The sequence below is a fragment of the Hypanus sabinus genome, chromosome 3 (assembly GCF_030144855.1).
Source record: "Hypanus sabinus isolate sHypSab1 chromosome 3, sHypSab1.hap1, whole genome shotgun sequence".
Lineage (NCBI taxonomy): Eukaryota > Metazoa > Chordata > Chondrichthyes > Myliobatiformes > Dasyatidae > Hypanus > Hypanus sabinus.
In genome coordinates, this window is record NC_082708.1 from 52137695 (window position 1) to 52159928 (window position 22234).

The 22234-nt window shown below is 38.8% G+C and overlaps 1 protein-coding gene across 3 annotated transcripts in view; it reads left to right on the forward strand.

The window, feature by feature from the left end:
* Nucleotides 1–387: 387 nt before the first annotated feature.
* Nucleotides 388–22234, forward strand: part of pdgfd (platelet derived growth factor d) — a 125968-nt gene continuing 104121 nt past the window's right edge. For 2 of the 3 annotated variants that reach the window (XM_059964316.1, XM_059964315.1), the window contains exon 1: nucleotides 388–1044. In XM_059964316.1, coding sequence (XP_059820299.1) covers nucleotides 933–1044 — 112 coding nt within the window. In that variant the 5' untranslated portion in view covers nucleotides 388–932. The remainder of the gene's footprint in view (nucleotides 1045–22234) is intronic. The other variant, XM_059964314.1, reaches the window with a different exon arrangement.

Below are 22234 nucleotides of genomic sequence, written 5' to 3' on the forward strand. Positions count from 1 at the left end.
ACATCAAAGTCCGCAGGAAATTTTGCAGAAGGTATAGCATTTTACTAATATCAGCTTGAAGTTTTGGATTGCTAGAAAAAGGTGTTGATGAATTCAGTTCCTACTAAATCTAACCAGCTATCCCAGATGATCAATACCAGGTAAGAATGAGGGTGCAGTTGACCACAAATATAAACTTTAAACTACTGCTTAAACATGGTGGGCAATGCAAAATAACTGCTCTAAACTCGAGGCTTTACAAATTGTTCGAGGGACTTGAGGGTTGCATCTTAACACTAACTTCATTATCTCATAGAATGAAAAAAAAACTCCGGCGCTTTGCCAAGTCTGTGTCATATAAGGACTGTGCACTATGGATGACATTCTCGGCGTCAAACAGAAAGTGCTACGTGTAGACTTTTTTTTCCTTTTAACGTGAAAGCTTCAGCTGTACTTGCAATGCTTTTCCTTTTGTTTACACTGCAAAGTGCTGCTTCCTTAATGCTTTACCCCGCGTATTTCCTCACCAGGACTGAGGGAGCACACGCGCGATCTGCACCGATCTCAGCCCCTGCATTCTGAAACCGCATCTATTTTAGGGCTGCCGGGGGTAACTTACCGGGATTCTGGTTTCATTGCGTTTTAAACGCTTTGAAGATGCCCCCTCTGAAGATGTGATCTCTCCAGGACATAGTTTTTGGGTGAAACTTGGACCGCATTATTCCCGGTTTGCAACTCGAAGAATCAACCTGTTACATCTTTTAAGTCTTGGGGTTTATTTTCTGCAGGTCGAGGCACGCAGATCGCTTCCTGTCGCTGCATTAATGATGCAGCAAGACTGTTAAAAAGAGGCATATCAAACTTTCGATAACGCCTTGCAGATCTGAAGGACATCGTCGCCTAAGTGGATTTTATTATTAATTAAGCCGTGGAGCCTAGGAATATAAATCCCAATGTTATTGCTATTCACATTGGCTATAGTATTTGGTGACTTTCGCCTTCATGGCACCAAAGCTCAAGGTGGTTCTATTAAGGCTTTGCGCTCCTCTACTATCCAGAGAGATGGTAAGTTAATTATTTTGTTTTATTTATTGCATGAAACTATTTAAAGTTGTAAAAGTAACGTTGTTTTCACTAAATAGAGAGCTGGTGTTTTTTAGCGACTCCTGTTGGACGAAATGCAACGAAGAAAGCACAAAAAGTTCCAAAACTTTTCCCCTTTATTCTCCAAAGGGTATATAGCAATATTTCAACTTCTTGGCAGGACATTTAGTCTGTCAACGTGAAACAGTCCAAATGCTTTTTTCACATATTTTGCATTTTTTTGTGTAAAACGTTCGTGTGTTCCTGATGTGTGTCATTCCATTTAGCGCTTACCCGTTTCTTACGGTGTAGCACAATACGTATTTTTCACTGGACTGCTGAGACTGTATAACTAGGCAGCCGGATAGTACGAGAATTAATTGCATTTATGATCATGGAATTAAAATCTAACCAAATAAAATAATTTGCTGTAAATTACTTAAAACTAAACTCAGATTTAACAAAGATCCGAGACAATCGAGTCCCCAGACGTACACCAGTGCATGTATTTAATTACATTGTTATCTCAGTTGATGTCTGTCTGGGTAAAGGACGCACGGTTTCTAAAATTCCTGTCTCTCCGCTCACCATGAACGACTGTTTGTGCCGTGTAGTCTCAACAGTGAAATAAACTACAAGCGACTTGAGCTACTGGCGTAGTACTTGCTCAGGGCGCTGTTATGTTAGAGCAGACAGTTGCACGTCCAAGGTGCGGGGGGCTCTGATTTCAGAGCATGTGGGTGCTGCATTCCAGCTAGCAGAATGCGGGTTTTATTCAAGGCAGCGGGAAACATTACGCGGAGGGAGGGAGGAGGCAGTGCCGAATTTGCCTTGACCTTATCAGTGTCGTTTACAATGAACATTACAATGTGAGACATACATCAGTGCTTTGCAATGTGAGACTATGCCCACCCCCCCAAAACCATCTCTGCACATCAATCACTTGTCACCAGGAAATTCCACCGACCCGAGACTTTAACCTTAAAGGCGAGAGACCTGGAGGTCACCGCTTAAAGAAGCTGCATCCCTTTGTCCCAGGAAGAAGTCTGCTGTCACCTGACGTCAGCTGCAATAAAGAGAATGTGACGTCAAATGAATGTGTTATGACGTCACCGTGACGCCGACGATCCTGCAGCCGCTGTCTGGTTTTTCGTCAGAACGTAGCTTGCAGTTTTGGAAGAAGGGGCCGCGCAAGTGGGAACTTGTGGTACAGCGAATTCCTTTCCCAGCTTCAGTGACTGAGGAAAACTGAAGGACAGCTCGAAGGGAAGCATCGTTATGCTTCAAACTCAGGATGAAATTCCATCCTGCAGCAACCTTGGTGGTTTTAATTGGTAGTGATCACATATTTGATTAGACCATTCGAGCGTCATGATCAGTGTCTCAGAGTTACCGGGAATAGTGATTTGGAGAGTCAGCTTAGATCTCGTTGTCTTTTAGCATTGTACAATGCATAATAAATGTCATTATCACAACTATGTATTGTTAAATGCTCCAAACAAAATAGTTTAATGTATTGTTAAAAATATGCAATTAATTGCAAAGAATATTGTGAAATTATTTTATGCTAATTTGTAGATGTATTCACCAGTTTGAAATTAATTTACAACGTTTTTATTAATTTATTTACTTTGCGATAAGGTGTGCAATAGGCCCTTCTGGCTCTTTGAGCTACACTGCCAGCAACCCATCCAATTAACCCCAGTCTAATGATAGAGCAATTTACAATAACCAATTAATCTGGTATGTGTTTGGACTGTGGGAGGAAACCCACATGTTCCACGGGGTGGGTGTACAAACTCCTTACAGAGGACGCTGGGATTGAACTCCAAACTCTGACACCCTGAGCTGTAATCGTATCACACTAACTGCTACATTACCATGGCGCCCCTAAATATGCATTAAAACTTTATTTATTCATCTATGAAAACTGAATTATGCCTGGCCCTTTATTTGAAAGCACATCCAACATTTTACCATTTACTCGTAATTTAACATGTAAATGAGTAGCTTGTCCTTTTTTAAATAGCGAACCTTTTAGTTAGATAATTATGAGTTGCTGGGTAAAGTTATGCTCCAGTTATTGTGGCTTAAAATGCAATTTCACAGTCCAATGAAAATAAATTGCTGATGGATTCACTGTTATTACAATGTTTGAACTTTGGATCTTCGCAGTTTAGAAGCTAAGCAATTTTTCAAAGCAGTACTGAAAGTATTAATACTCAATGAAAAATGATGGTAAACCACAACTAAATACACATGAAAGTTGAAAAATTAAAATTATCCAGGTGGTTATCTGCACAGATTTCATTTCAGCTAATAATGCTGCATTGATAATTTCCATCCTCAGCCACACATCACTTATGTTGGTCAAGGCAGCACTAGAATTTTCCCAGTTCCTGTAAAATGCTGCTTTTGGATAACTGTCAGTTGAAATATGAGAAAGCTGCAAGCTACTCACTTCTTTTCCTTTATCAACTTTGTGTTATGACTGCTACACACTGCCCAAACTGTTGAGATTAGGAACACGTGAGGTTGAAAAATTGAGTGTTTCTGAAAGGTCTCAGCAACACAATAAAGCAAAATGTTCACATATAAAAATCACTTAACAAATGAAATATTCCAAGGTGTATCATAAGAACGATATTGAACTAAACTTGATGCTAAACTGATGAAAAGGAGCTCGGACCAAAAACTTGGTCATTGAACTAAGCTTTAAAGAGTGCCTTGAAGTCAGGGAGAGTGAAATAAGAAATAAAGATTAGGGACCAGAATTTGAGGGCCCATCAAGTTGTGGGGCTGGATCATTGATAGAGAATGGGAGGCCAATGGCTGGAAGGATATGAAAACAACGATAAGAATTTTTCAAATGGACCGTTGCTGAACTGTAAGTCATTGTAGATCACTTTGAACCAAACATCTGGAGTTTGGGGCACCTCTATTGGAGTTTAAATGCTTATGTTATGTAAAAAATTTCATGCATTAAAATTCTGAAAAGCCTGCTTTTTTTAAAATGCTTTCTTTATATCTTTACACATACCAGCTACCTTTAGTAAAAAGTTACTGCATTTCTGTATAACGTAACTATTAGCATGAATGCTCTTTTGTACTTTGATATGATAAGATGTAGAAATGTAATTATTATTAGCTTTATATCAACTTGTCTGTTGAAATACAAGGTATGCCATTCAGCCTTTCAAGAATCATCTTTCATGGCTGGTCTATATCTGTGCCATTTTCATTTTCTGGCTTTGATCCATGTCTATTACTTACTAAAATTCCAACAGTTTTTTTTGTTGAAAATCTCAATTAACCCAACATCTACAACTTTTCATGAGAAAAAAGTTCAAAATTGTGAAAACTTCCCCTTTTCACAAATTCTTATGTCTCTCCAGAAGTAGACAAATGAGCAACTTCACGTTTCGGCAATCAGAAACATTACCTTCATTCCTTCTATCTTAACTCTCAGTCTATTATGTGAAAAGTAATGCATTCGCAAATTTCTCTGTCCCACATAAAAATATGCAGACAATAGAAGTACATCTTGTATTTTCATTGAATAGATGCTCTATAATTTTGCATTGAGAAATCATAAATAGTTGCAACTAAAACCAGATGTTATTTATATGATCAAAAATTTAGTATAGGTTGAATATCTCTTATCTGATATTTCAAAATCCAAAGACCTCGGAAATAAAAAATTTTCTGAGCGCTGACATGACGTCACAAATGAAAATTCCAGTGAAGGTTCCCAGGCAATGTGCAGGTCACACAGTTCGGAAAAGTGACCTCACATATTTAATGAACAGAAGTTAAGGACAAATAGAAGAACACTGCATAAAGTGAAAAATGAAGATCTTGATTGTGTATTGAAAGAGAGCCTGAGTGAACATGATCTATCACAACAAACTGAAAATTGAAGGTAATTGCAAACATAAAATTTTTGAAAAAATCATTAATGCGTTTGTGAAGATCATCAAAGATGAAAAACAGAACAATTCTACAATGCTGATTGCTTTTATACTTTACATAAAAACTAAAAATGTAAAATCCAAGTACAGTGTACTGTAACCTTCTAATCAAAAAAATGGCATTGCACTTGGAAACTGAAAGCCTGCCATTGTTTATTTGTTCAACTGATTCAGGTATTCATTCATTCTCCCAATGCTGCTGAGCTGCTTTTGTTACCTTTCACACATTATATTTCCATTATATTAATGGCATGTAATCATTTTTACTCTGAAGCACATATGTGTGATGAACAAGTATAAAACAAAGACTGCTTCCCAGTAGCACATAAATTTAGAGTTGGAAATTATGGTGAACCCAAGTTACTTCATTATATATTCCAAAATCTGAAATCCAAAACACTTCTGGTCCCAAGCATTTTGGATAAGCGGTACTCAACCTATAATAAGATTTTTGTTTTCTGTTTTATGTGATTACATTATAATAGTTCACATGGATGCATATCTTTTTTGAAATGTTGTAACATCTTGAAAATATGGTACCTCTGGTCATCAGATGGCAAAAACGGAGAAACAGTGGTTTCCAGTATTGCTTTTACATTAACTGAGTAGAGTGGAAGTTCTAGATACAACGAGCATACAATATGTTTGGTGATACTAGAAAGACAATAATGCTTGACTACTATTATTGCTGCAGAATAACTTTTATAAGGCATCAAATGAGAATGGAAAATGCTCTCACCAACTGGGTACTTCATTAGTTTGAGAATTATTGCAGAAGATTCTAAGTTGTTTATGTTTTCTGTGCCACACCTGTTGGCCACTATTAGCTCGAACTGGAGCAATAGAACCATTGCTTAGGTGATAAATATTAAATTGAGCTTGATCAAAGATTCAATCTATAATGGATTCTGGTTAATTGGGATACATGGGGACCAGTACATTGTCTCCCAATTAGCCAAAGTCTCATGAAAATAGTTTAACAAGTATAAAAAGACAAACCACTGTTTATCAATGGAGGAATTAATCAGCATGCAAATTCTTTGTAGTTCCTAACTTGCTGGTTAGTAAAATCATTTGATTTTTCACTATCAACTGTTTTTGGCATCTCCAAGCCTAAATGCTTGAAACTGCAAACTGCAACCGTTCAGAAAACGGTTCTGAATTGTCTTAATGCTTATTTCTCACCAACTGCGAGTGACAAAAATCACTGCTTTATCAAAAGAAGCACACACAACTGATGCTATTTAAAAACTGTTTGCACTAAGCATGTAGGGTCTTTAACGACCACAAAAGTGCATACAACTGACGCTAGTTAGAAACTGTTCAGCCACAGTCTCCTATTCCAATTAATTGGCACAATATGCCACTTAAATGAAGGGACTGCCAGCTATTTTCTTGATTAGATTTTGTTCTTTAGGAGTTTTCCAAATAATCAGCTGCCCGGATGAACCCCAATCACTGTAATTGAATTGATGCACTTATTTCATTGAAAATATTGAAACTTAACCTCAAATGTTGATTTAATAATATGGTCAAGATCACACCGAGCTGCGATGTCTGTTGAGGTTATGGCTCAGGCTTGATATTTTTCCAGGTTGATAGGAATGGTTTGGGGATAATAAAGGGAGTTAAGGGTCAGGTTAGGGTTTAGGGACAAGGATGACAGGAAGTTAGAGGTCAGAGGCAATTAATGAAGAGTCAAGGGCAGGAGCCAGTGGTCAGAATCCGAGTCAGAGCACAACACAGTTAAAGTCCAGTGACCCCCGTGGATGGATGTCAGGTCAGTAGATGCTGAGGAAAAAATCCTCATGGTCAACGATTGATGTCGATGAGCCCTGAGGGCAAGGGCTGGTGCACTGGTGAACACTTCCCCCCCCCCCCCCCCACCCCAGACGGCAAGTACTGGGGACGGAAGTCCACGTAAATGTAGAGTTCAAAGCCCAGAGAACAAAGCTCCATGAAGCTGGAAGTTGAAGACTGAAGTTGGTGAGTCCAGAGGTTGAGGCCCAATAACCGAAGTCCATTGGTCAGCAGCGTGTCTGGAGTTTGAGGCCCCTATATCTGTGAGTCATTACGTCATCTGTGATGAAGTGCTTTAAGAAGTTGATGATGAAAGATATCAACTCCTGCCTGAGAAATGACGTCTGCTCCAATTTGTCTACCGTCACACCAGGTCCACAGCAGATGCCATTTCATTGGCTCTCCACTCAACCCTGGAAGTAAAGATGCATACATCAGGATGTTCTTAATTGCCTACAGCTTGGCTCTCAATTCCGTCACCCCCTCAAAACTAATTAATAAGCTTCAAGTCCCAGGCCTCAATACATTTTTGTGCAAATGGATCCTCAATTTCCTCATTTGCAGACCCCAGTTAGTTCGGATTGGCAACGACATCTCCTCCACAATCTCCATCAGCACAGGTGCACCTCAAGGCTGTGTGCTTAGCCCCCTGCTCTACTCACTTCATACTTACCACTGTGGGACTTACGACAGCTCCAATGCCATATTTAAGTTTGCTGACAAAACCACTGTCGTTGGCCAAATCAAAAGTGGTGACGAATCAGCATCTAGGAGGGAGATTGAAAATCTGCCTGAGGTGTCACAACAATAATCTCTCACTCAATGCCAGTAAGACTAAGGAGCTAGTTATTGACTTCAGGAGGAGGAAGCCAGGGGTCCATGAGCCAGTCCTCATTGGGGATTCAGAGGTGGAGAGGGCCAACAACTTTAAATTCCCCTGTGTTATCATTTCAGAGCATCTGTCCTGGGCCCAGCATGTAAGTGCAATTACAAAAAAAGCAAGGCAGCACCTCTACTTCCTTAGGAGTTTGTGAAAATTTGGCATGACATCTAAAATTTTGACAAACTTCTATAGATACGTGGTGGAGAGTATATTAACTGGCTGCATCACAGCCTGATATGGAAACACCAATGTACTTGAACAGAAAATCCTACAAAAGGAAGTGGATATGGCCCAGTCATCACAAGTATTGATTACATCTACACAGAGTATAGTCACAGGAAAGCAGCATCCATCATCAGGAATCCACACCACCAGGTCATGCTCTCTTCTGGCTGCTGCCATCAGGAGGAAGGTACAGGGGTATCAAGACCCACACCACCAGGTTCAGGAACAGTTATTACCCCTCAAATATCAGACTCTTGAACCAGAGAGGATAACTTCACTCACCCCATTTCACAATCTATGGACTCACATTCAAGGACTCTGCATTTCATGTTCTGGACATTTATTGCTTTTTTATCTTTTTTTGTTGTTGAATTTGCACAGTTTGTGGTCCTTTGCACATTGTCGGCCCATCTTGTCGGGTGCAGTCTTTCACTGATTCTGTTGTGTTTCTTGTATTTACTGTGGATGCCTGCAAGAAGATAAATCACTGGGTTGTATACTGTAACATATGCACTTTAATAACTTTGGACTTGGAGTCTGGACCGGAGACTCTCCTGGGTTTGTTAGCCTGTTTATGCGTGTGAATGGATGGTTGAGTAGGTGGATAGGAAGAAAGGGGCTTGAATTGCTGTTGTTATTTTATATTGTTGCTTGTGTTGTTCTACCGAACATTGGGGGCATACTGTGTTGTTGCTGGAATATGTGGCGTTACTTGTGGGTTGCCCCCAGCATATTCTTAGGTTGTTTTCATTGTTAATGCCTGATATACGTGATAAATAAATGAATCTGGATCTGAAATCTGAAAATGCCTCAATAATCAATGGCTTGTTGTCAAAAATCATTCCCTTGGTCTTTTTAAGCAGAGTCATGCTTCAGCATAAATCTTCGTTTAATTTACAAGTCATATAAACATAGCATGAAATGTTACCATCAGCTGTGATGGCTTTATTACAAACCTTAATCTTTGTTTGAGCTTGTGTTAAATGGGTTTTTGGTATTCAACTGCAATAGAAAATACTAAATCATAAAAATATTTTTTCCATCAGAAATATTTGTGTGCATGATTAAGGAAGCCAACTATAAAAGTTGTTTACTGATTAAGTGCCTTCTTGTTTCTGGCTGCTCAGTCTTATTGAATATTGCATTATATACTGATAGAGTGTGTATACGGACTGGGCCAATTAAGTGACTTGATGCTCATATTGATGAGATGCAAACATTGCTATGGTGAACAGAGCTGACTGTTCAAAATAACACTGAAGAATTTTTTTTTACAAACTCCTGAGGTAAATGACAAGATAGCAAGTAGTAAGGCTTCTTTATTTGAAGGCTATGTCAAAGATTATCTTAGCATCACTGTTGGCTGTTTTGGAAAATGTAATTCAAGGTCCATTTCTAAGCCATAGAGAGCAAATGCAACTTTCTTACGCTTCAGTGAGAAGTTAAACCAAGGACCTGCTGTCCACTTGAGTGGATATAGTAGATTTCAGGCACAATTTTGATAAAGTGCAGGGAGTTATTCCCAATGTTTTGGTGACATTATCCCACAGTTAAAGTTACTGAAACATATTATCTGGTAAATTTATAAGTATTTTCCGGAATATTTATGGTACCTTATGAATTGAAAGAATACTGGAATGTTTTGAACAAGATTGTTTATTGTTAGCAGAATTTGAAACAAAAATGTGTTGGTAAATGGTTAGATTTAATTCTATAATGTATTGGTAAAACTACATTTGGAATAAACTATTCATTTTGTTCTTATTTAAGAAAGGTTTAATATGAATAGGAAGGTAGGTTGCCTTTTGAGACAACACACACAAAATGCTGGTGGAACACAGCAGGCCAGACAGCATCTATAAGGAGAAGCACTGTCGATGTGTTTGCCTTTTGAGGAAAGGTTGTATTGGCTGGCTTGTATCTGAAGGAACAGGAGATTAAGAGTGTTTTTGCTGGAAAAACAAGGGTCTTGATGGGGTGGATATAGGGATGGTGTAATTTTGTGTTGGAGGAACTACAGCTAGGGATCACTCTTTTAAAGTAAGGCATTGCCTATTTAAAACAAAAATGAGACTTTTTTTCTTAGATGATCAAGACTTCTCAAAAAGTAGTGGAAACGGAGGCTTTTGTTATTTTTATGAAGGATGCAGATAAATACAATAAGCAAGGGAGCACAGCAGGTAGTTAGCAATGCAGTGTTGAGATTACAATCGGATCAGGCACGATCTTATCAAATGGTGGAGCAGGCCAGAAGGGCTGAGTGGCCTGCTTGCTCCTAATTCACACATTTGTCTGTTATATCCTGTTTTTGCTAATATTGCAATATTCAATGTATACATTATCTCTAAGTTATTAAAACATATAAATATACTTCCCATGTGCAGAGTTTAATGTTGTGTCTTGATATTTGAGTCACAATTTTCCACCTCTATCACCTACCACTTCATAAATTTTTTAGAGCACATCTACAGTGGAAGTAACCTGGATAAACTTCTCTGTACTCACAGTATCTTAATGGAGCTAGTTAGCTTCATTTTTGCTTCCTGATCTTTGGGTGGAATTGTGGAAAACTTCTCTGTTCCAATTAACTCTGTTAACAAATTGTAAGATTTTCGTCTTCGTTATGAACAAAATAAAAAAAAAAAGATAAAAATGAGGACTGAATTGTACCCAGGTCCAGTTTATTTTTAAACTTCAACTTGAAGACTGAAGTTGATGCTAACTTGTAGATTTTCAGCTCTTTCAGCATACAATTGTTATGGCAAATTACTCAATTTTTAATTCCCTTATTTTCAGCAGGCAACTTATGCAATGGATGCCAGCCAATATAATATCCAACTAACAAGATGAAAATCTATAACATTTTTATGTGATGCCATTGCAGCATAATTGAATTTTTAATACTCAAGGTTCAAGCTGTTGCTGGATCCAATGTGAACAATGCTCTCTTAAATAAGTAGTCTTGAAAGAAAATGTTTGGGGACCCATTTGCATACAGTGGATGTGGACTAACTGGGGGCAAAGACTGAATATCAGTTGCTCTTATGAGGCCTGGTGGGATGCAAATAAAGGAGAAGGTGGAATGTCAACCTGAATTTCACTACTATCACACCCAATATATGGGTAGGGTTGTATGCTGTGCAGATGCAATGGTGATGGTTCATAATAGCTTCCACATAAAGAACTCCCTTTTTCAATGTTTGTTTCTGAAAGTCAAAATATTGCTACTGCTTCAATCTGTTCCAGCATACTGCAGCAAAAGCTGATTAGTAGCATTTACAGAATGGTATGATCGGAAAAACTGACTCACAGACCAGCCGAGACTGCACAGTGGCCTGTGGTTATCATCCCACGGGAATCTTAATTGAGGTAGAAGGGAAACTGAATTGTGGCAACAAACAACATGTTATTCCACCCAAAAAGGGAGAAATAGGTTAACATTTTTGGATTTGTGGTTTACCTGATCTATTTTAATTTCAACATTTTAAGAAAACTTCGAAGCTTTTCTTTTTTTGATTGTTTGTTCTTGAATGTGACGACAAAGAAAAAATAATTCAATATTCGATGATTAAATTGTTTGCAAGTTTCTATTATTTTATCTTATTTAACAAGATCACATAAAAAAGGGAAAGAACATAGTAATTAATGATCTAGTGGTCTTATATCTGACTTAATCCCATAAATACATCATCAAGATGTGGTACACTGTGCCAGAACTAATTATTTACTGCATATTTAAAGTGTAATTTTTGCTTTTCTGTGGATAATTTTGTGTGTGTGTTTGTGTGTGTTATAAATACAAGTTAACATGGTTGTAGTCTTTCAGCTGCTGGCTTGATTAAACTGTTTCTTCCTGATTCTTTCACTATATTTGAACAACTTCTGCTTCTCTTTGCTCCTCTCTCAAAGGATCATGTAAATCTCAACTTTCCTAACAGAAGCTCAAATGAGAATCTTAACTGAAAGACTCACTAAATCCATTGGAACAAAATGGAAACAGTGTGACCTCAAAAGTTTCCGAAGGAATATTTAGGCAGAATTGAAATTTCCTACTACTTGTTCAAATATAATATCTCTTTTGCAGGCTTTCCAACCCTCCTTCAAGTCTCTGGGAACAAATGCTTTGGCTCGTAGCTTCAAAGTCTGCAAAATCACATTCCATTTTCAGCTAGACATTTTCTCTAGTTTACACTTCTACCATGCAGAATTCTGGCTAAAGTTGCTGCTTGAGAAATTTAAACGCTGCAGCAGTACAAGATTCAGTGCTGTTTTTAATGCAAAACCCAATGGACCTTCATCAAAACCTTGCCCTTTCCATTGAAATGAATTGATCCCTGAAATAAGGTCAGGGTCAACTGAATATATAAGGATGTGGGCGACATTTCAAAAGTTTGAGTGGAGAACATCTATTGTCTGTTTATAAAATCATGCGGAGCATAGACATGGTGGATGGTCACAATATTTTTCACAGATTAGGCCAAGTATAAATCGAGCTGGTATAGATTGCAGTGGACCTGAGGGGTAAATTTTCATACATATAGTATGTGGATAAATAAAATGAGCTGCCAGAGGAAGTGATAGAGACACATACAACAAAACATTTAAAGGATATTTGGACAGATTTATGGATGGGATAGATTTAGAGAGATATGGGCCAAATGTAGGAAAATGGGACCAATTAAGCAAAGCATCTTGTTGGCATGGATCTGCTGGGTTATGCAGAATAACTCTGTACCTCTGAAGATCAAACAAATGGGAACAGCTGTCAAGTGTTGTTTTTACTTTTGCTAATTACTCAGTGAACTATTTACTTTGTCTGTATTAGTCAATGGAGTTTTATGATATTTTACCTTGAAAACCTGCTGTATAAATAAAACCAACATTACTTATATTGTAGGTATTGTTGAAAATTGGTCTTAAAATTATACTGTGACAACACCATAGATCAGTAAATTTGAAGGACAAAGTTAACCCAGAGCTGCAAAATGGATAATTTCCCATGTTACATTGACATCAGACATAAGCTTTATTAGACGGAGGCCTGCATCTTTCTCGAGGTTACAGGTTGTTGCCATGTGTCGCAAGTGCCTGCCAAACCACTGAAGGGTCTTCTTCAGCAAATTCAGACACGTTCACACATTCTGCAGAGTCCAGCATGCAACTCATTAAATCGCCACAAGCAGGGTTGAACATTAAGGCCCTGCAAGTATCTCTGATGTAACCATATCAGTAAGTTATGCAGATATGAGAAGCAGGGCCTCATCGGTTTTCTGTATCAATGAAATATTGCAGCAGGTACTGACGCATTAAACTGTTAACAAATTTCAGCCAATGATTTGATATTAAAATGTGTTTCAGTGCAAAGTGAGTCATCTGAACAAAGTTGCCCATAGTCCTGTAAAATTAAGGTTAGCTGGTTCTGCACATGGATAATTAAGCTCATGTATGATTAACTGGCTTCTTTGATATGAGTGATAAATTTTATTGAGCTGAACAGATGACTGAAAATATGAAGGCAATATCTGGATCACTGGAAACACCACTTTAATATTTAAATTTACAAAGTCATTTTCCACATTGAGTTGCATTACAGCAAGTATGAAACCAAAACTGTGTGAAATTATCGCCTTGAGACTTTTGTATGCTGCATCAGGAGCTTTGTAAATAGCTGCTATCATTTTCCATTTTCTCTTCTGATTAAAAAAAAATGTAAGTATTTGACCTGAGGTGGTAATGTGTTACTTGTGCTCTATTCTAGTCTCTTTTGTAACGAAGTTCTAATTTTTTTTTATGTTACCTTATGTACGTCTGTTCATGAGAGGGCAAATTATGTCTCATCTTGGAGATCTTTTGGAACAATGGCACATCTGATATTTGCCATTCTTTGCTATGTTGGTTTTATGTTGGTTTTATGTTTTATGTTGGTCTATGTTGGTTTGCCTGGTTTTATGTGCTTAAGTCTCTGGACTTGAGCATGAAGTCAAGGCGAGACTGGTTAGCTGCTGGTACCATGAGATCAAGTATGTAGAAGGTGCGGAAATAGAATGCCAGCCAAGAAAGATTTGGAGAAACTGAAGGAGAGAAAGACATGCAGGTTTTGGGAAAACATGGGCTGAGTTAGATACAGAGACTAATAGGAGCAGCTGGTGTTGAGGTTGGAAGCTATGTAAGGGATAGAATAGGATGTTTAGGTTACAAAACTCTAGACTGATCTGAATACCAAGAAAGGGATTAATGATATATTTAAAGAATAAAAACAGAAAATGGGAAATTTGGTGTATTTTATGTTTTCATGCCAGATTTTCAGTAGCTCCAATTTTACTGATTTTCATAAATTTAGAAAGTTTCTGACCTGAAACAGAATGTTCCTGGCATATATGATGAATAAACCCTTCTTGGACTTCCAGCCAGGTACAAGGACCCCTGATGAAGATGGCAGAGTTTGTCATTGAAATGGCAGTTAAAATCGATACCTGTACCCAGCTGGGATCCTGGGAAGAGTATTATTTCTGACTTGAGTTGAAGTTAATTCCTTTGGTCTTACTAGTGTTTTATTAGACAAAATTACAGTTTGCTTGATGCTAGGTAATGAACAAGCAATCTAACACAGAGACAGTAGAAGATTCAGTGGAAACAGCAGAGAGATCAAGCCAGGTGATGTTAGGTACTTGTGAATGCTGACCCTAAATTTGAAGTTGATATTGCTGTGTGCAACCAGGCAGGGCAAATTTCAGCAAACCGGATAATAAAGAACATGTTTTGGAAGATGATGATGTATCAGTGGTGTCATAGAGGTCAAGAAGGAGAAGGAATAGAAATACATCTTGGTCATGATTGTACTATTTCTCATCAGGATCATTTTGGTGGTAACACAAGACAAATTTAAAACAAGTCATATTAAAGTGACAGCGGAATGGGTTACAGCATATTTTGGACTCCACAAAAACAGAAACACTTTTCCCATGTCTACTTAATAAAATTTGTTCATTACTTTAAAAACCTGCAGGCAAAGTCCTGAGATATTCAGTATGTTCAGTTGCTATGCGAACATGATTCCAGTTGCCATATATGCCATATAATATTATTGGAATCAAGAGGCCAGAGGTTTGTAATGAAAAACAGTAATACAGATGTTCTGCAACTCAAATAGTGTTAATATTTCAGGTCACAGACTCTACTTCAGACATATATTGTACTTGATATGGCCTATTTGGTATCATCTGCAAATTTTGATCTTCTGATTTCTCTGCTGAAATATCTAACGGCCTCTGACATACCTATCAGTTGCCAGCAGGTCAGTGCGTTCCTGTCTACAGTACAGGTGTGTTGTAACATGAAAATGCAAAATATTGTAGAAGTTGGGTGGTGGGGCATTTCATCTCTTTTTTCTGCCCTTGGATTTGGCACTGAATCCGTGTGCAGAATTGCAGATGTCCTGAAACGAGAGTTTAGATACATATCGTATCTGCTCTTTTTGCATTATACTAGCTATAGTTATAATATCTTTGAATGGAGTTGTTGATGTGGATAAAAATGTTAAAATTAGTTAAAATTGTGCCTTAGTCCTTTACATTTTATATAACGTACACCATGGAAGTGTATTTTTAAATAAAGGTATTTTAACAATTTTTAGAGGTTTCTGATTATCAGGCACATTTAGAAGCTATTGAAACCACCTTTTGGTATTTGCCTAGAGTCCATCATGGAGCCCAGAGCAGTGTCTCAGGTTCCACAGCCTATCACTGCTAGGCCAGAGGGTCAATTAAAACCATCAGGCTGCAAAACCCACAGTGCTGGTATGGGGTCAGATACAACATGCAGGGAGGCTCAAGCAGAATCCAACCCATCACTGACAATTCTTCCTATCTTTTCCATTCTGAATTGTGTCATTAACCTCCTACCCTCTATTTAGTAACACAGTTCTGTTTGACTGTATTCATAGATGTTCATCTATTGTTGAATGGGAATTAAATTTGAACTTGACCTTCCTGCTTTGTGGCCAGACTCCTATTCATAATTAGACAGAAATATCGTTAGTAGCATCAGTGTAAGGTTTGATGGTAAATGCACAGTCAATTTCTATATTTCCTAATTAATTTTTTTAAGGTACAGAATCAAGACTATTACTCTTAATTGGGCCATCAATCAATCAGAACCACTGCTTACTTGGGACAACTCTTAAAGAGCAAAAACTAATCAAGAAAATAGCTGTGATTCCCTTTGTTTATTTGGGACACTTTTCCACTTAGTGGGGATAGCAGAATGTCACCGAACAGTTTCTAACTATCATCAGTTGCATGCACTTGTGTGGCCTCTAGACACTACACCCTGCCTAGAGTGAAACATTTTTAAATAGCATCAGTTGTGTGTGTATATATTCAAAAAGGCAATCATTATTGTCACTGATAGTTGGTGAGAAGTAAGCAGTAAGACAATTCAGAACTGTTTTGTTCACTGAGGTTTCAACCATCAGTCTTGGAGATGCTAGAAATGGCCAGGAGTGAAAATGAAACAATTTCACTCCTTCAGTAGGTTAGGGCTATGAAGAATTTGAAGATATCGATAATCATCTTTAATGTTATAATGAAAAGTGAAGATCTGGAGGATGTATTCGAAAGCTGTGCATTATTGGCACTGTGTTGATTTTATTCATTTACAGTCAATCAAAAGAACACAGCAGTGTACCCAGGATGAATTCCTTCTCCTCTGTAGATAACTATTAGGAACTAATATATCCAGTTTTATAACCATATAACAATCACAGCACGGAAACAGGCCATCTCGGCCCTCCTAGTCCGTGCCGAACTCTTAATCTCACCTAGTCCCATCTACCCGCACTTAGCCCATAACCCTCCACTCCTTTCCTGTCCATATACCTATCCAATTTTACCTTAAATGACATAACTGAACTGGCCTCTACTACTTCTACAGGAAGCTCATTCCACACAGCTATCACTCTCTGAGTAAAGAAATACCCATTATAGTACTGTAGCAGTATTGGTAATGTTCTAAGTTGTTCTGCCTTTCGTTTAAATACATAATTTGTAATTCACTCAAATTGCAGTTTGTCTTATAGCTTTTTAACTATTTCCATGAAACTTCAACTAATTGGGGCAGCCACTTAACTGGGCCAAATTGTACTGATCCCAATGTGTCCCAATTAACCAGAATTCATTCTGTTATGGTAAGAACTATCTGGATACTGTAAGGTTACTGCTGTGCCTGTGCACAACTACATATCAATTAAATAAAAGCATGGACACAGGAGATGGCTTTAACTGGTGTATTCACATTGCAGTGATAGAGAGGAAGAGCATGATGTGCATGTGTAGACAGCAGATCAATACGTAGTGCTGGGAGGGGGGTCATTACTCTAAAAGAAATATGTCCAAACATTGCACTTCCTCCCCCTTTAGAATAATGCAGCATAAAACTGTATATGTACAAAACATTCAATATCCCTTTCATAAACCCATATTCCAAATAAACATGCTTTCACAGTAACAGTCGATAACTAACTTTGCAGTTCTAAAGGTTCAGTCTTGTGGGTGGCGCTCTGTTTCTTTCAGGATAGAGCCTCTGGACCTCTGGAGTGGCATCATGTTTGGCAGGTGTTTTGTCAATGTTAGTATTCTCGTCGTGCCCCTGGATCTGTGGAATGGCGTCAGGCTTGGTAGGTGTCTTGTCTAAGACACTGTTTTCGGTTTCCAGTGTCACGTTGCTCTCAGTGATATCATTACTGAGAGGTAAATCCGGTGACGGTAATGTGTCCGTCTTGTTGGATGTAGTCACCTCAGGTGTGTTCTTCAGTTGAGCATCCAATGGTCCACGTGACATCTCCACATCTGATCTCCAACATCTTCTGTGTACATCAGTGGTCCAGTCCTTGTAGCTATCCCAACCGATGTCCATGTCTTCTCGGTAATCTCGCGCTAGGGCTTCCTGTCTAACCTGAAAGTCCTTGCTGCTTCATTTAGCAACTGGCTGAACTGATTGTTCTGCTCTTCTCTCTGTAGATCTGGTTTCAGGAGGTCAATGTGAGATCTCAGATTCCTGTTCATGAACAGCATTGCAGGCATTTGATTTGTCATCACGTGAACAGAGTTCCAGTACACAAAAAGGAAGTTGTCCACCTTGTGCCGTACAGAAATATCCCCTCTGTCCATCGCATTAACGGACTTCTTGAAGGTTTGGATAAACCCTTCAGCCAACCAATTTATTGCTGGGTGGTGAGAAGCTGACTAGAACTATCTGATTCCATTTTTCTTCATGAACAGTCAAAATTGTTGACATGTAGTCCGTTTTCACTCACAATTTGGTCTGGTAAGCAATTTTTGGTGAAGATAGTCCTCAGAGTGGAGACAGTCTTTGCTGGGGTGGTTGACTTCATTGGTATAACCTCCAGCCACTTTGAATGATAATCCATATCAGCCAGAAACATGGAGTCCATGAATGGCCCAGCAAAGTCAATAAATACTCTGCTGTGATGACAACGGCCACTTCCATGGGTGTTTCAGTGCCTGTAGGGGTGCATTTTGAATTTTTTGGCATCCTGAACAGCTTTCAGCCAACTCTTCAATCTGTTTATCTATTCCCAGCCACCAGACATGGCTCCAAGCGGGACTCGTCATCTTGACTGTACCCAGGAGTCCTTCGTACAGATTCCCTAACACTCTAGCACAGAGTTTAAAGGGAACCACAACACGAGATATACACATCAGGGTTCTTTAACATACAGACCACTGGTCTGTCTCGCTGAGAACTCTGGAGAGGTAGGGCTGTCATGAGCTGGCCATCCTTGCATGGTGATTTCATAGACTTTTGACAATGTTGGGTCATGTCTTGGTTCCCTTTGTATTTCGGAATTTGTGACCAACAGCTGGTTCACCGATGTAGTGTGGAACACTTCTGTTGGATCACAGTATGAAGACTTTTCTTCTTCAGTTGCCAGTAGTGGAAGATGTGACAAGCCAACAGTGTCTTGAACTCTTATGTCATAAGAGCGGGCTCCTAGGAATAGTGCCCAACATTGTAACCGGGTAGTAGTCATCACTGGAATTCCCTTCCTGGGTTTGAAAATGGACACAAGGACCTACTGATATGTCACTAATGTAAATTCTTATCCATAGAGGTAGTGGTGGAATTTCTTTGTTCCCCATACTAGACTAAGGGCCTCTCAGTCGATCTGTGCGTAATTGCATTCTGTGCTCACCAGTGATTTTGAAGCAAGTGCAATCAGACGTTCAGATCCATTTTTCATAATGTGTGACAAAATAGCATCAATGCAATAAAAGGGATGCATCACATGCTAGTCTGATGGGCAGAGATGGGTCATAATGAGTGGGCAGTTCATTGGATGTTATTAGTCTCTTTGTTTACTTGAATGCTTTTTGACATCTTTCTGATCATTCCCACTTTATTCCTCTCTGTGACAGTGCATTCAATGGGTGCAGCACTGTAGCAATGTTTGGAAGAAACTGGTGGTGGTAGTTTACAAGGCCCATGTATGACCTGAGTTGTGACACATTTTCCTGTTTGGGTGCCTGTAGCTCTGCTTCAATCTTCTCTTGTGACGAAAGTAAGCCGTGCTTGTCAATGACATGTCCACATCATTCCTGAAAAACTCTCATTTCTCCCTCTCTGCATGCAGACCATACTCACTCAGTCTGGTAAGCACTTTACCAAGGTTCTGAGGGTGTTCTTCATCATTTTTGCCAGTCATAATAATGTCATCAAGGTAAGATTGTGTTTACGGGGTATCTTGAAGCTCTTGGTCAATGCTCTTTGCCAAATTGCTGGAGCTGATGTGACACTAAAGACGAGACGATTATACTGAACCATCTCTCGTGATTGGTGATGGTGTGGATCTTCCTGCTTGACTCCTCAATCTCCATTTGTAAATGGGCTTGTGACAAGTCAATCTTTGAAAACCTCTCCCTGCCTGCCAAAGATGCAAAAATCTCTAATATGACTTTGTGATCTTTTTCAGTTATACTGTGCAGTTCTGGACATGACATTTCACCTTTATCAGACTCTATGATGCCTGATACTGTTTTACATTTGGTAACTTTATGCATTTGCTTAGCTTTGTGTTTGGGACTTTTCATTTAGTTCTACTTTTTGTCTGCCTTGCACATTCTGCCTGTGTGACCTTTCTGCAGATATTTTTCTTTGAGCCAACAGTCATTTATTTGCATGAAGAGAGGATTTGCCACATCGATAACATTGTTGGCTTTTTGCACTATTCAGGGAAATTTTGTGCATCTCACATTCTAACCTCTTTTTCTGTACCTCTGCTGCATCCTTTAATGATATTGCAATGGTCAATACCCTTTGTAAGGTTAGGTCTCTTTCCGATAGTAGTCTCATTTGAGTACTTCAACTACACATACAAGCCTATTCCTTAATGCATCAGAAAGTCCATCTCTAAAGTTGCAGTACTAGGAACGTTTGCACAGTTCTGCAATGTACTCAGAATTGCTTTTATCTTTTGACTGGTTACTTTTGTAAATTCTAAATCTCTTAGCTATTACCAGTGGTTCAAGGCTCAAGTGATTTTCTAAAATTGCAACAATTTAATTAAACGTCTTGCTTGGCAGGGGTTACCAAGTTGCATAAGAGACTGCACGTTCTTGAGCCCATTAAGCTTAGAAGTTAGAAGATTTTTTTTGCTTCTCCACGTTGTTCGTGTTACAATACAGTTCCACTCTCTTGATATATGACTCCCAGCCTTCGCTAGTACTATCAAATTCATCAACTTTTCCAACTGAAGCCACCGCGGTGACACTTTCACTTTAAATTCAGCGCATCTTTTACTGTGTACAATGTAGGCAGCTATTCACGCTTCCCTTCGTTAGCATCTGTGATGTTTGACTCTCACTGATCTGTCAATTCGTGATATTTTCTAACATTCAGGTTTGTACACATTGGCAATTTGTTGAGTCTGTACATAACTATGTATCAATGAAATAAAAGCACACACAGGGAAGATGGCTTTAACTGCTGTATTCACAAATGCATAGACAACAGTGCATGTGCTGGTAACAGATCAATACGTAGTGCCAAGGGGGGAAGGGGTCATTGCTCTAAAAGAAATAGATCCTTACATTACACTTACATATTCACAGAAGGCATTGTATGTGTCGGTATCAGTGACCTCGGGTCTCATTTGCACAACTTTGTAAAACCTGGAAAGCACCTGGTCAACTATACTACGCACATGACGCAGAGCCTTAACAAATCACTTCACTGGGCGTTGTGCTGACTTTCACAATGGGAAGGACGTGGCAGCTCTGATAAGTCCTGCTGTATATGCATTCCGGCATTCAGCAGCAGGCCACACTGCTGGCAAAGTGAGATCACAGTTATTTAGTTTTACATTTCCACAGGCACCAAAACAACTGACCTGTTGAGTCGGAGAGATCAATGGGATATTGTAAATCCCAAACCATTTCCAGTACTTGGGTAGTTAGTAAAAAGATTTGTAGATAATTATTTAGGCTTCCGACTGTTGTGTTGAATGAGAATGTCATGGAATTTGGCCATTCAGCCAATGAATATGTGCCATCTCTTTACCAGATCAATCTAGTAAGTTCCATTTTAAAACTGCCTCTGTTGTCCCTTTACCTAGTGAATACCAGATTTTGTCTACTTGCTGCCTGATAAAGTTTATTTTTAGGTCGTCTCTGGATTTTGGCAGTCATCTATCACAAACAAGAGAAAATCTACAGATGCTAGAAATCCAAGCAACACACACAAAATGCTGGAGGAACTCAGCAGGACAGGCAGCATCTATGGAAAAGCATATTGTTGACAATACTCTTTTCCATAGATGCTGCCTGACCTGCTGAGTTCCTACAGTGTTTTGTGTGTGCTGCTCAGTTGGTATCCCCTGGTTTTGGAACCTTCTACCAATCCAAGCAGCTTTTCTTTGCTGTGTTATCCAGACCTTGGTTGGCTTTGACCTCCTCTATCAAATCTTTACTATAAAAACATTCCAGCTTTGCCAGTCTGTCTACAGAAACTGAAATCTAATACCCAATGCAACATTAAAGTCTTATCAGTAGCTTCTCAATGAAAGCTACATTTGTATGTTTTGCGACATCTGTAAACTTTGAAATGGTATCCTGTGCAACCACATCAAAATCAAGTATGTCAAAAATAGAAGTGGCCCTAATAACAATCTTCAAAGACCCCACTGAAAACTTTCCTCCAATCTGAAAAGCAACTGTTCACCTGTTCTCTTGGACCTATGCCTGAACCAATTTTGCCTCCAGGACTTCTTGCATAAGTT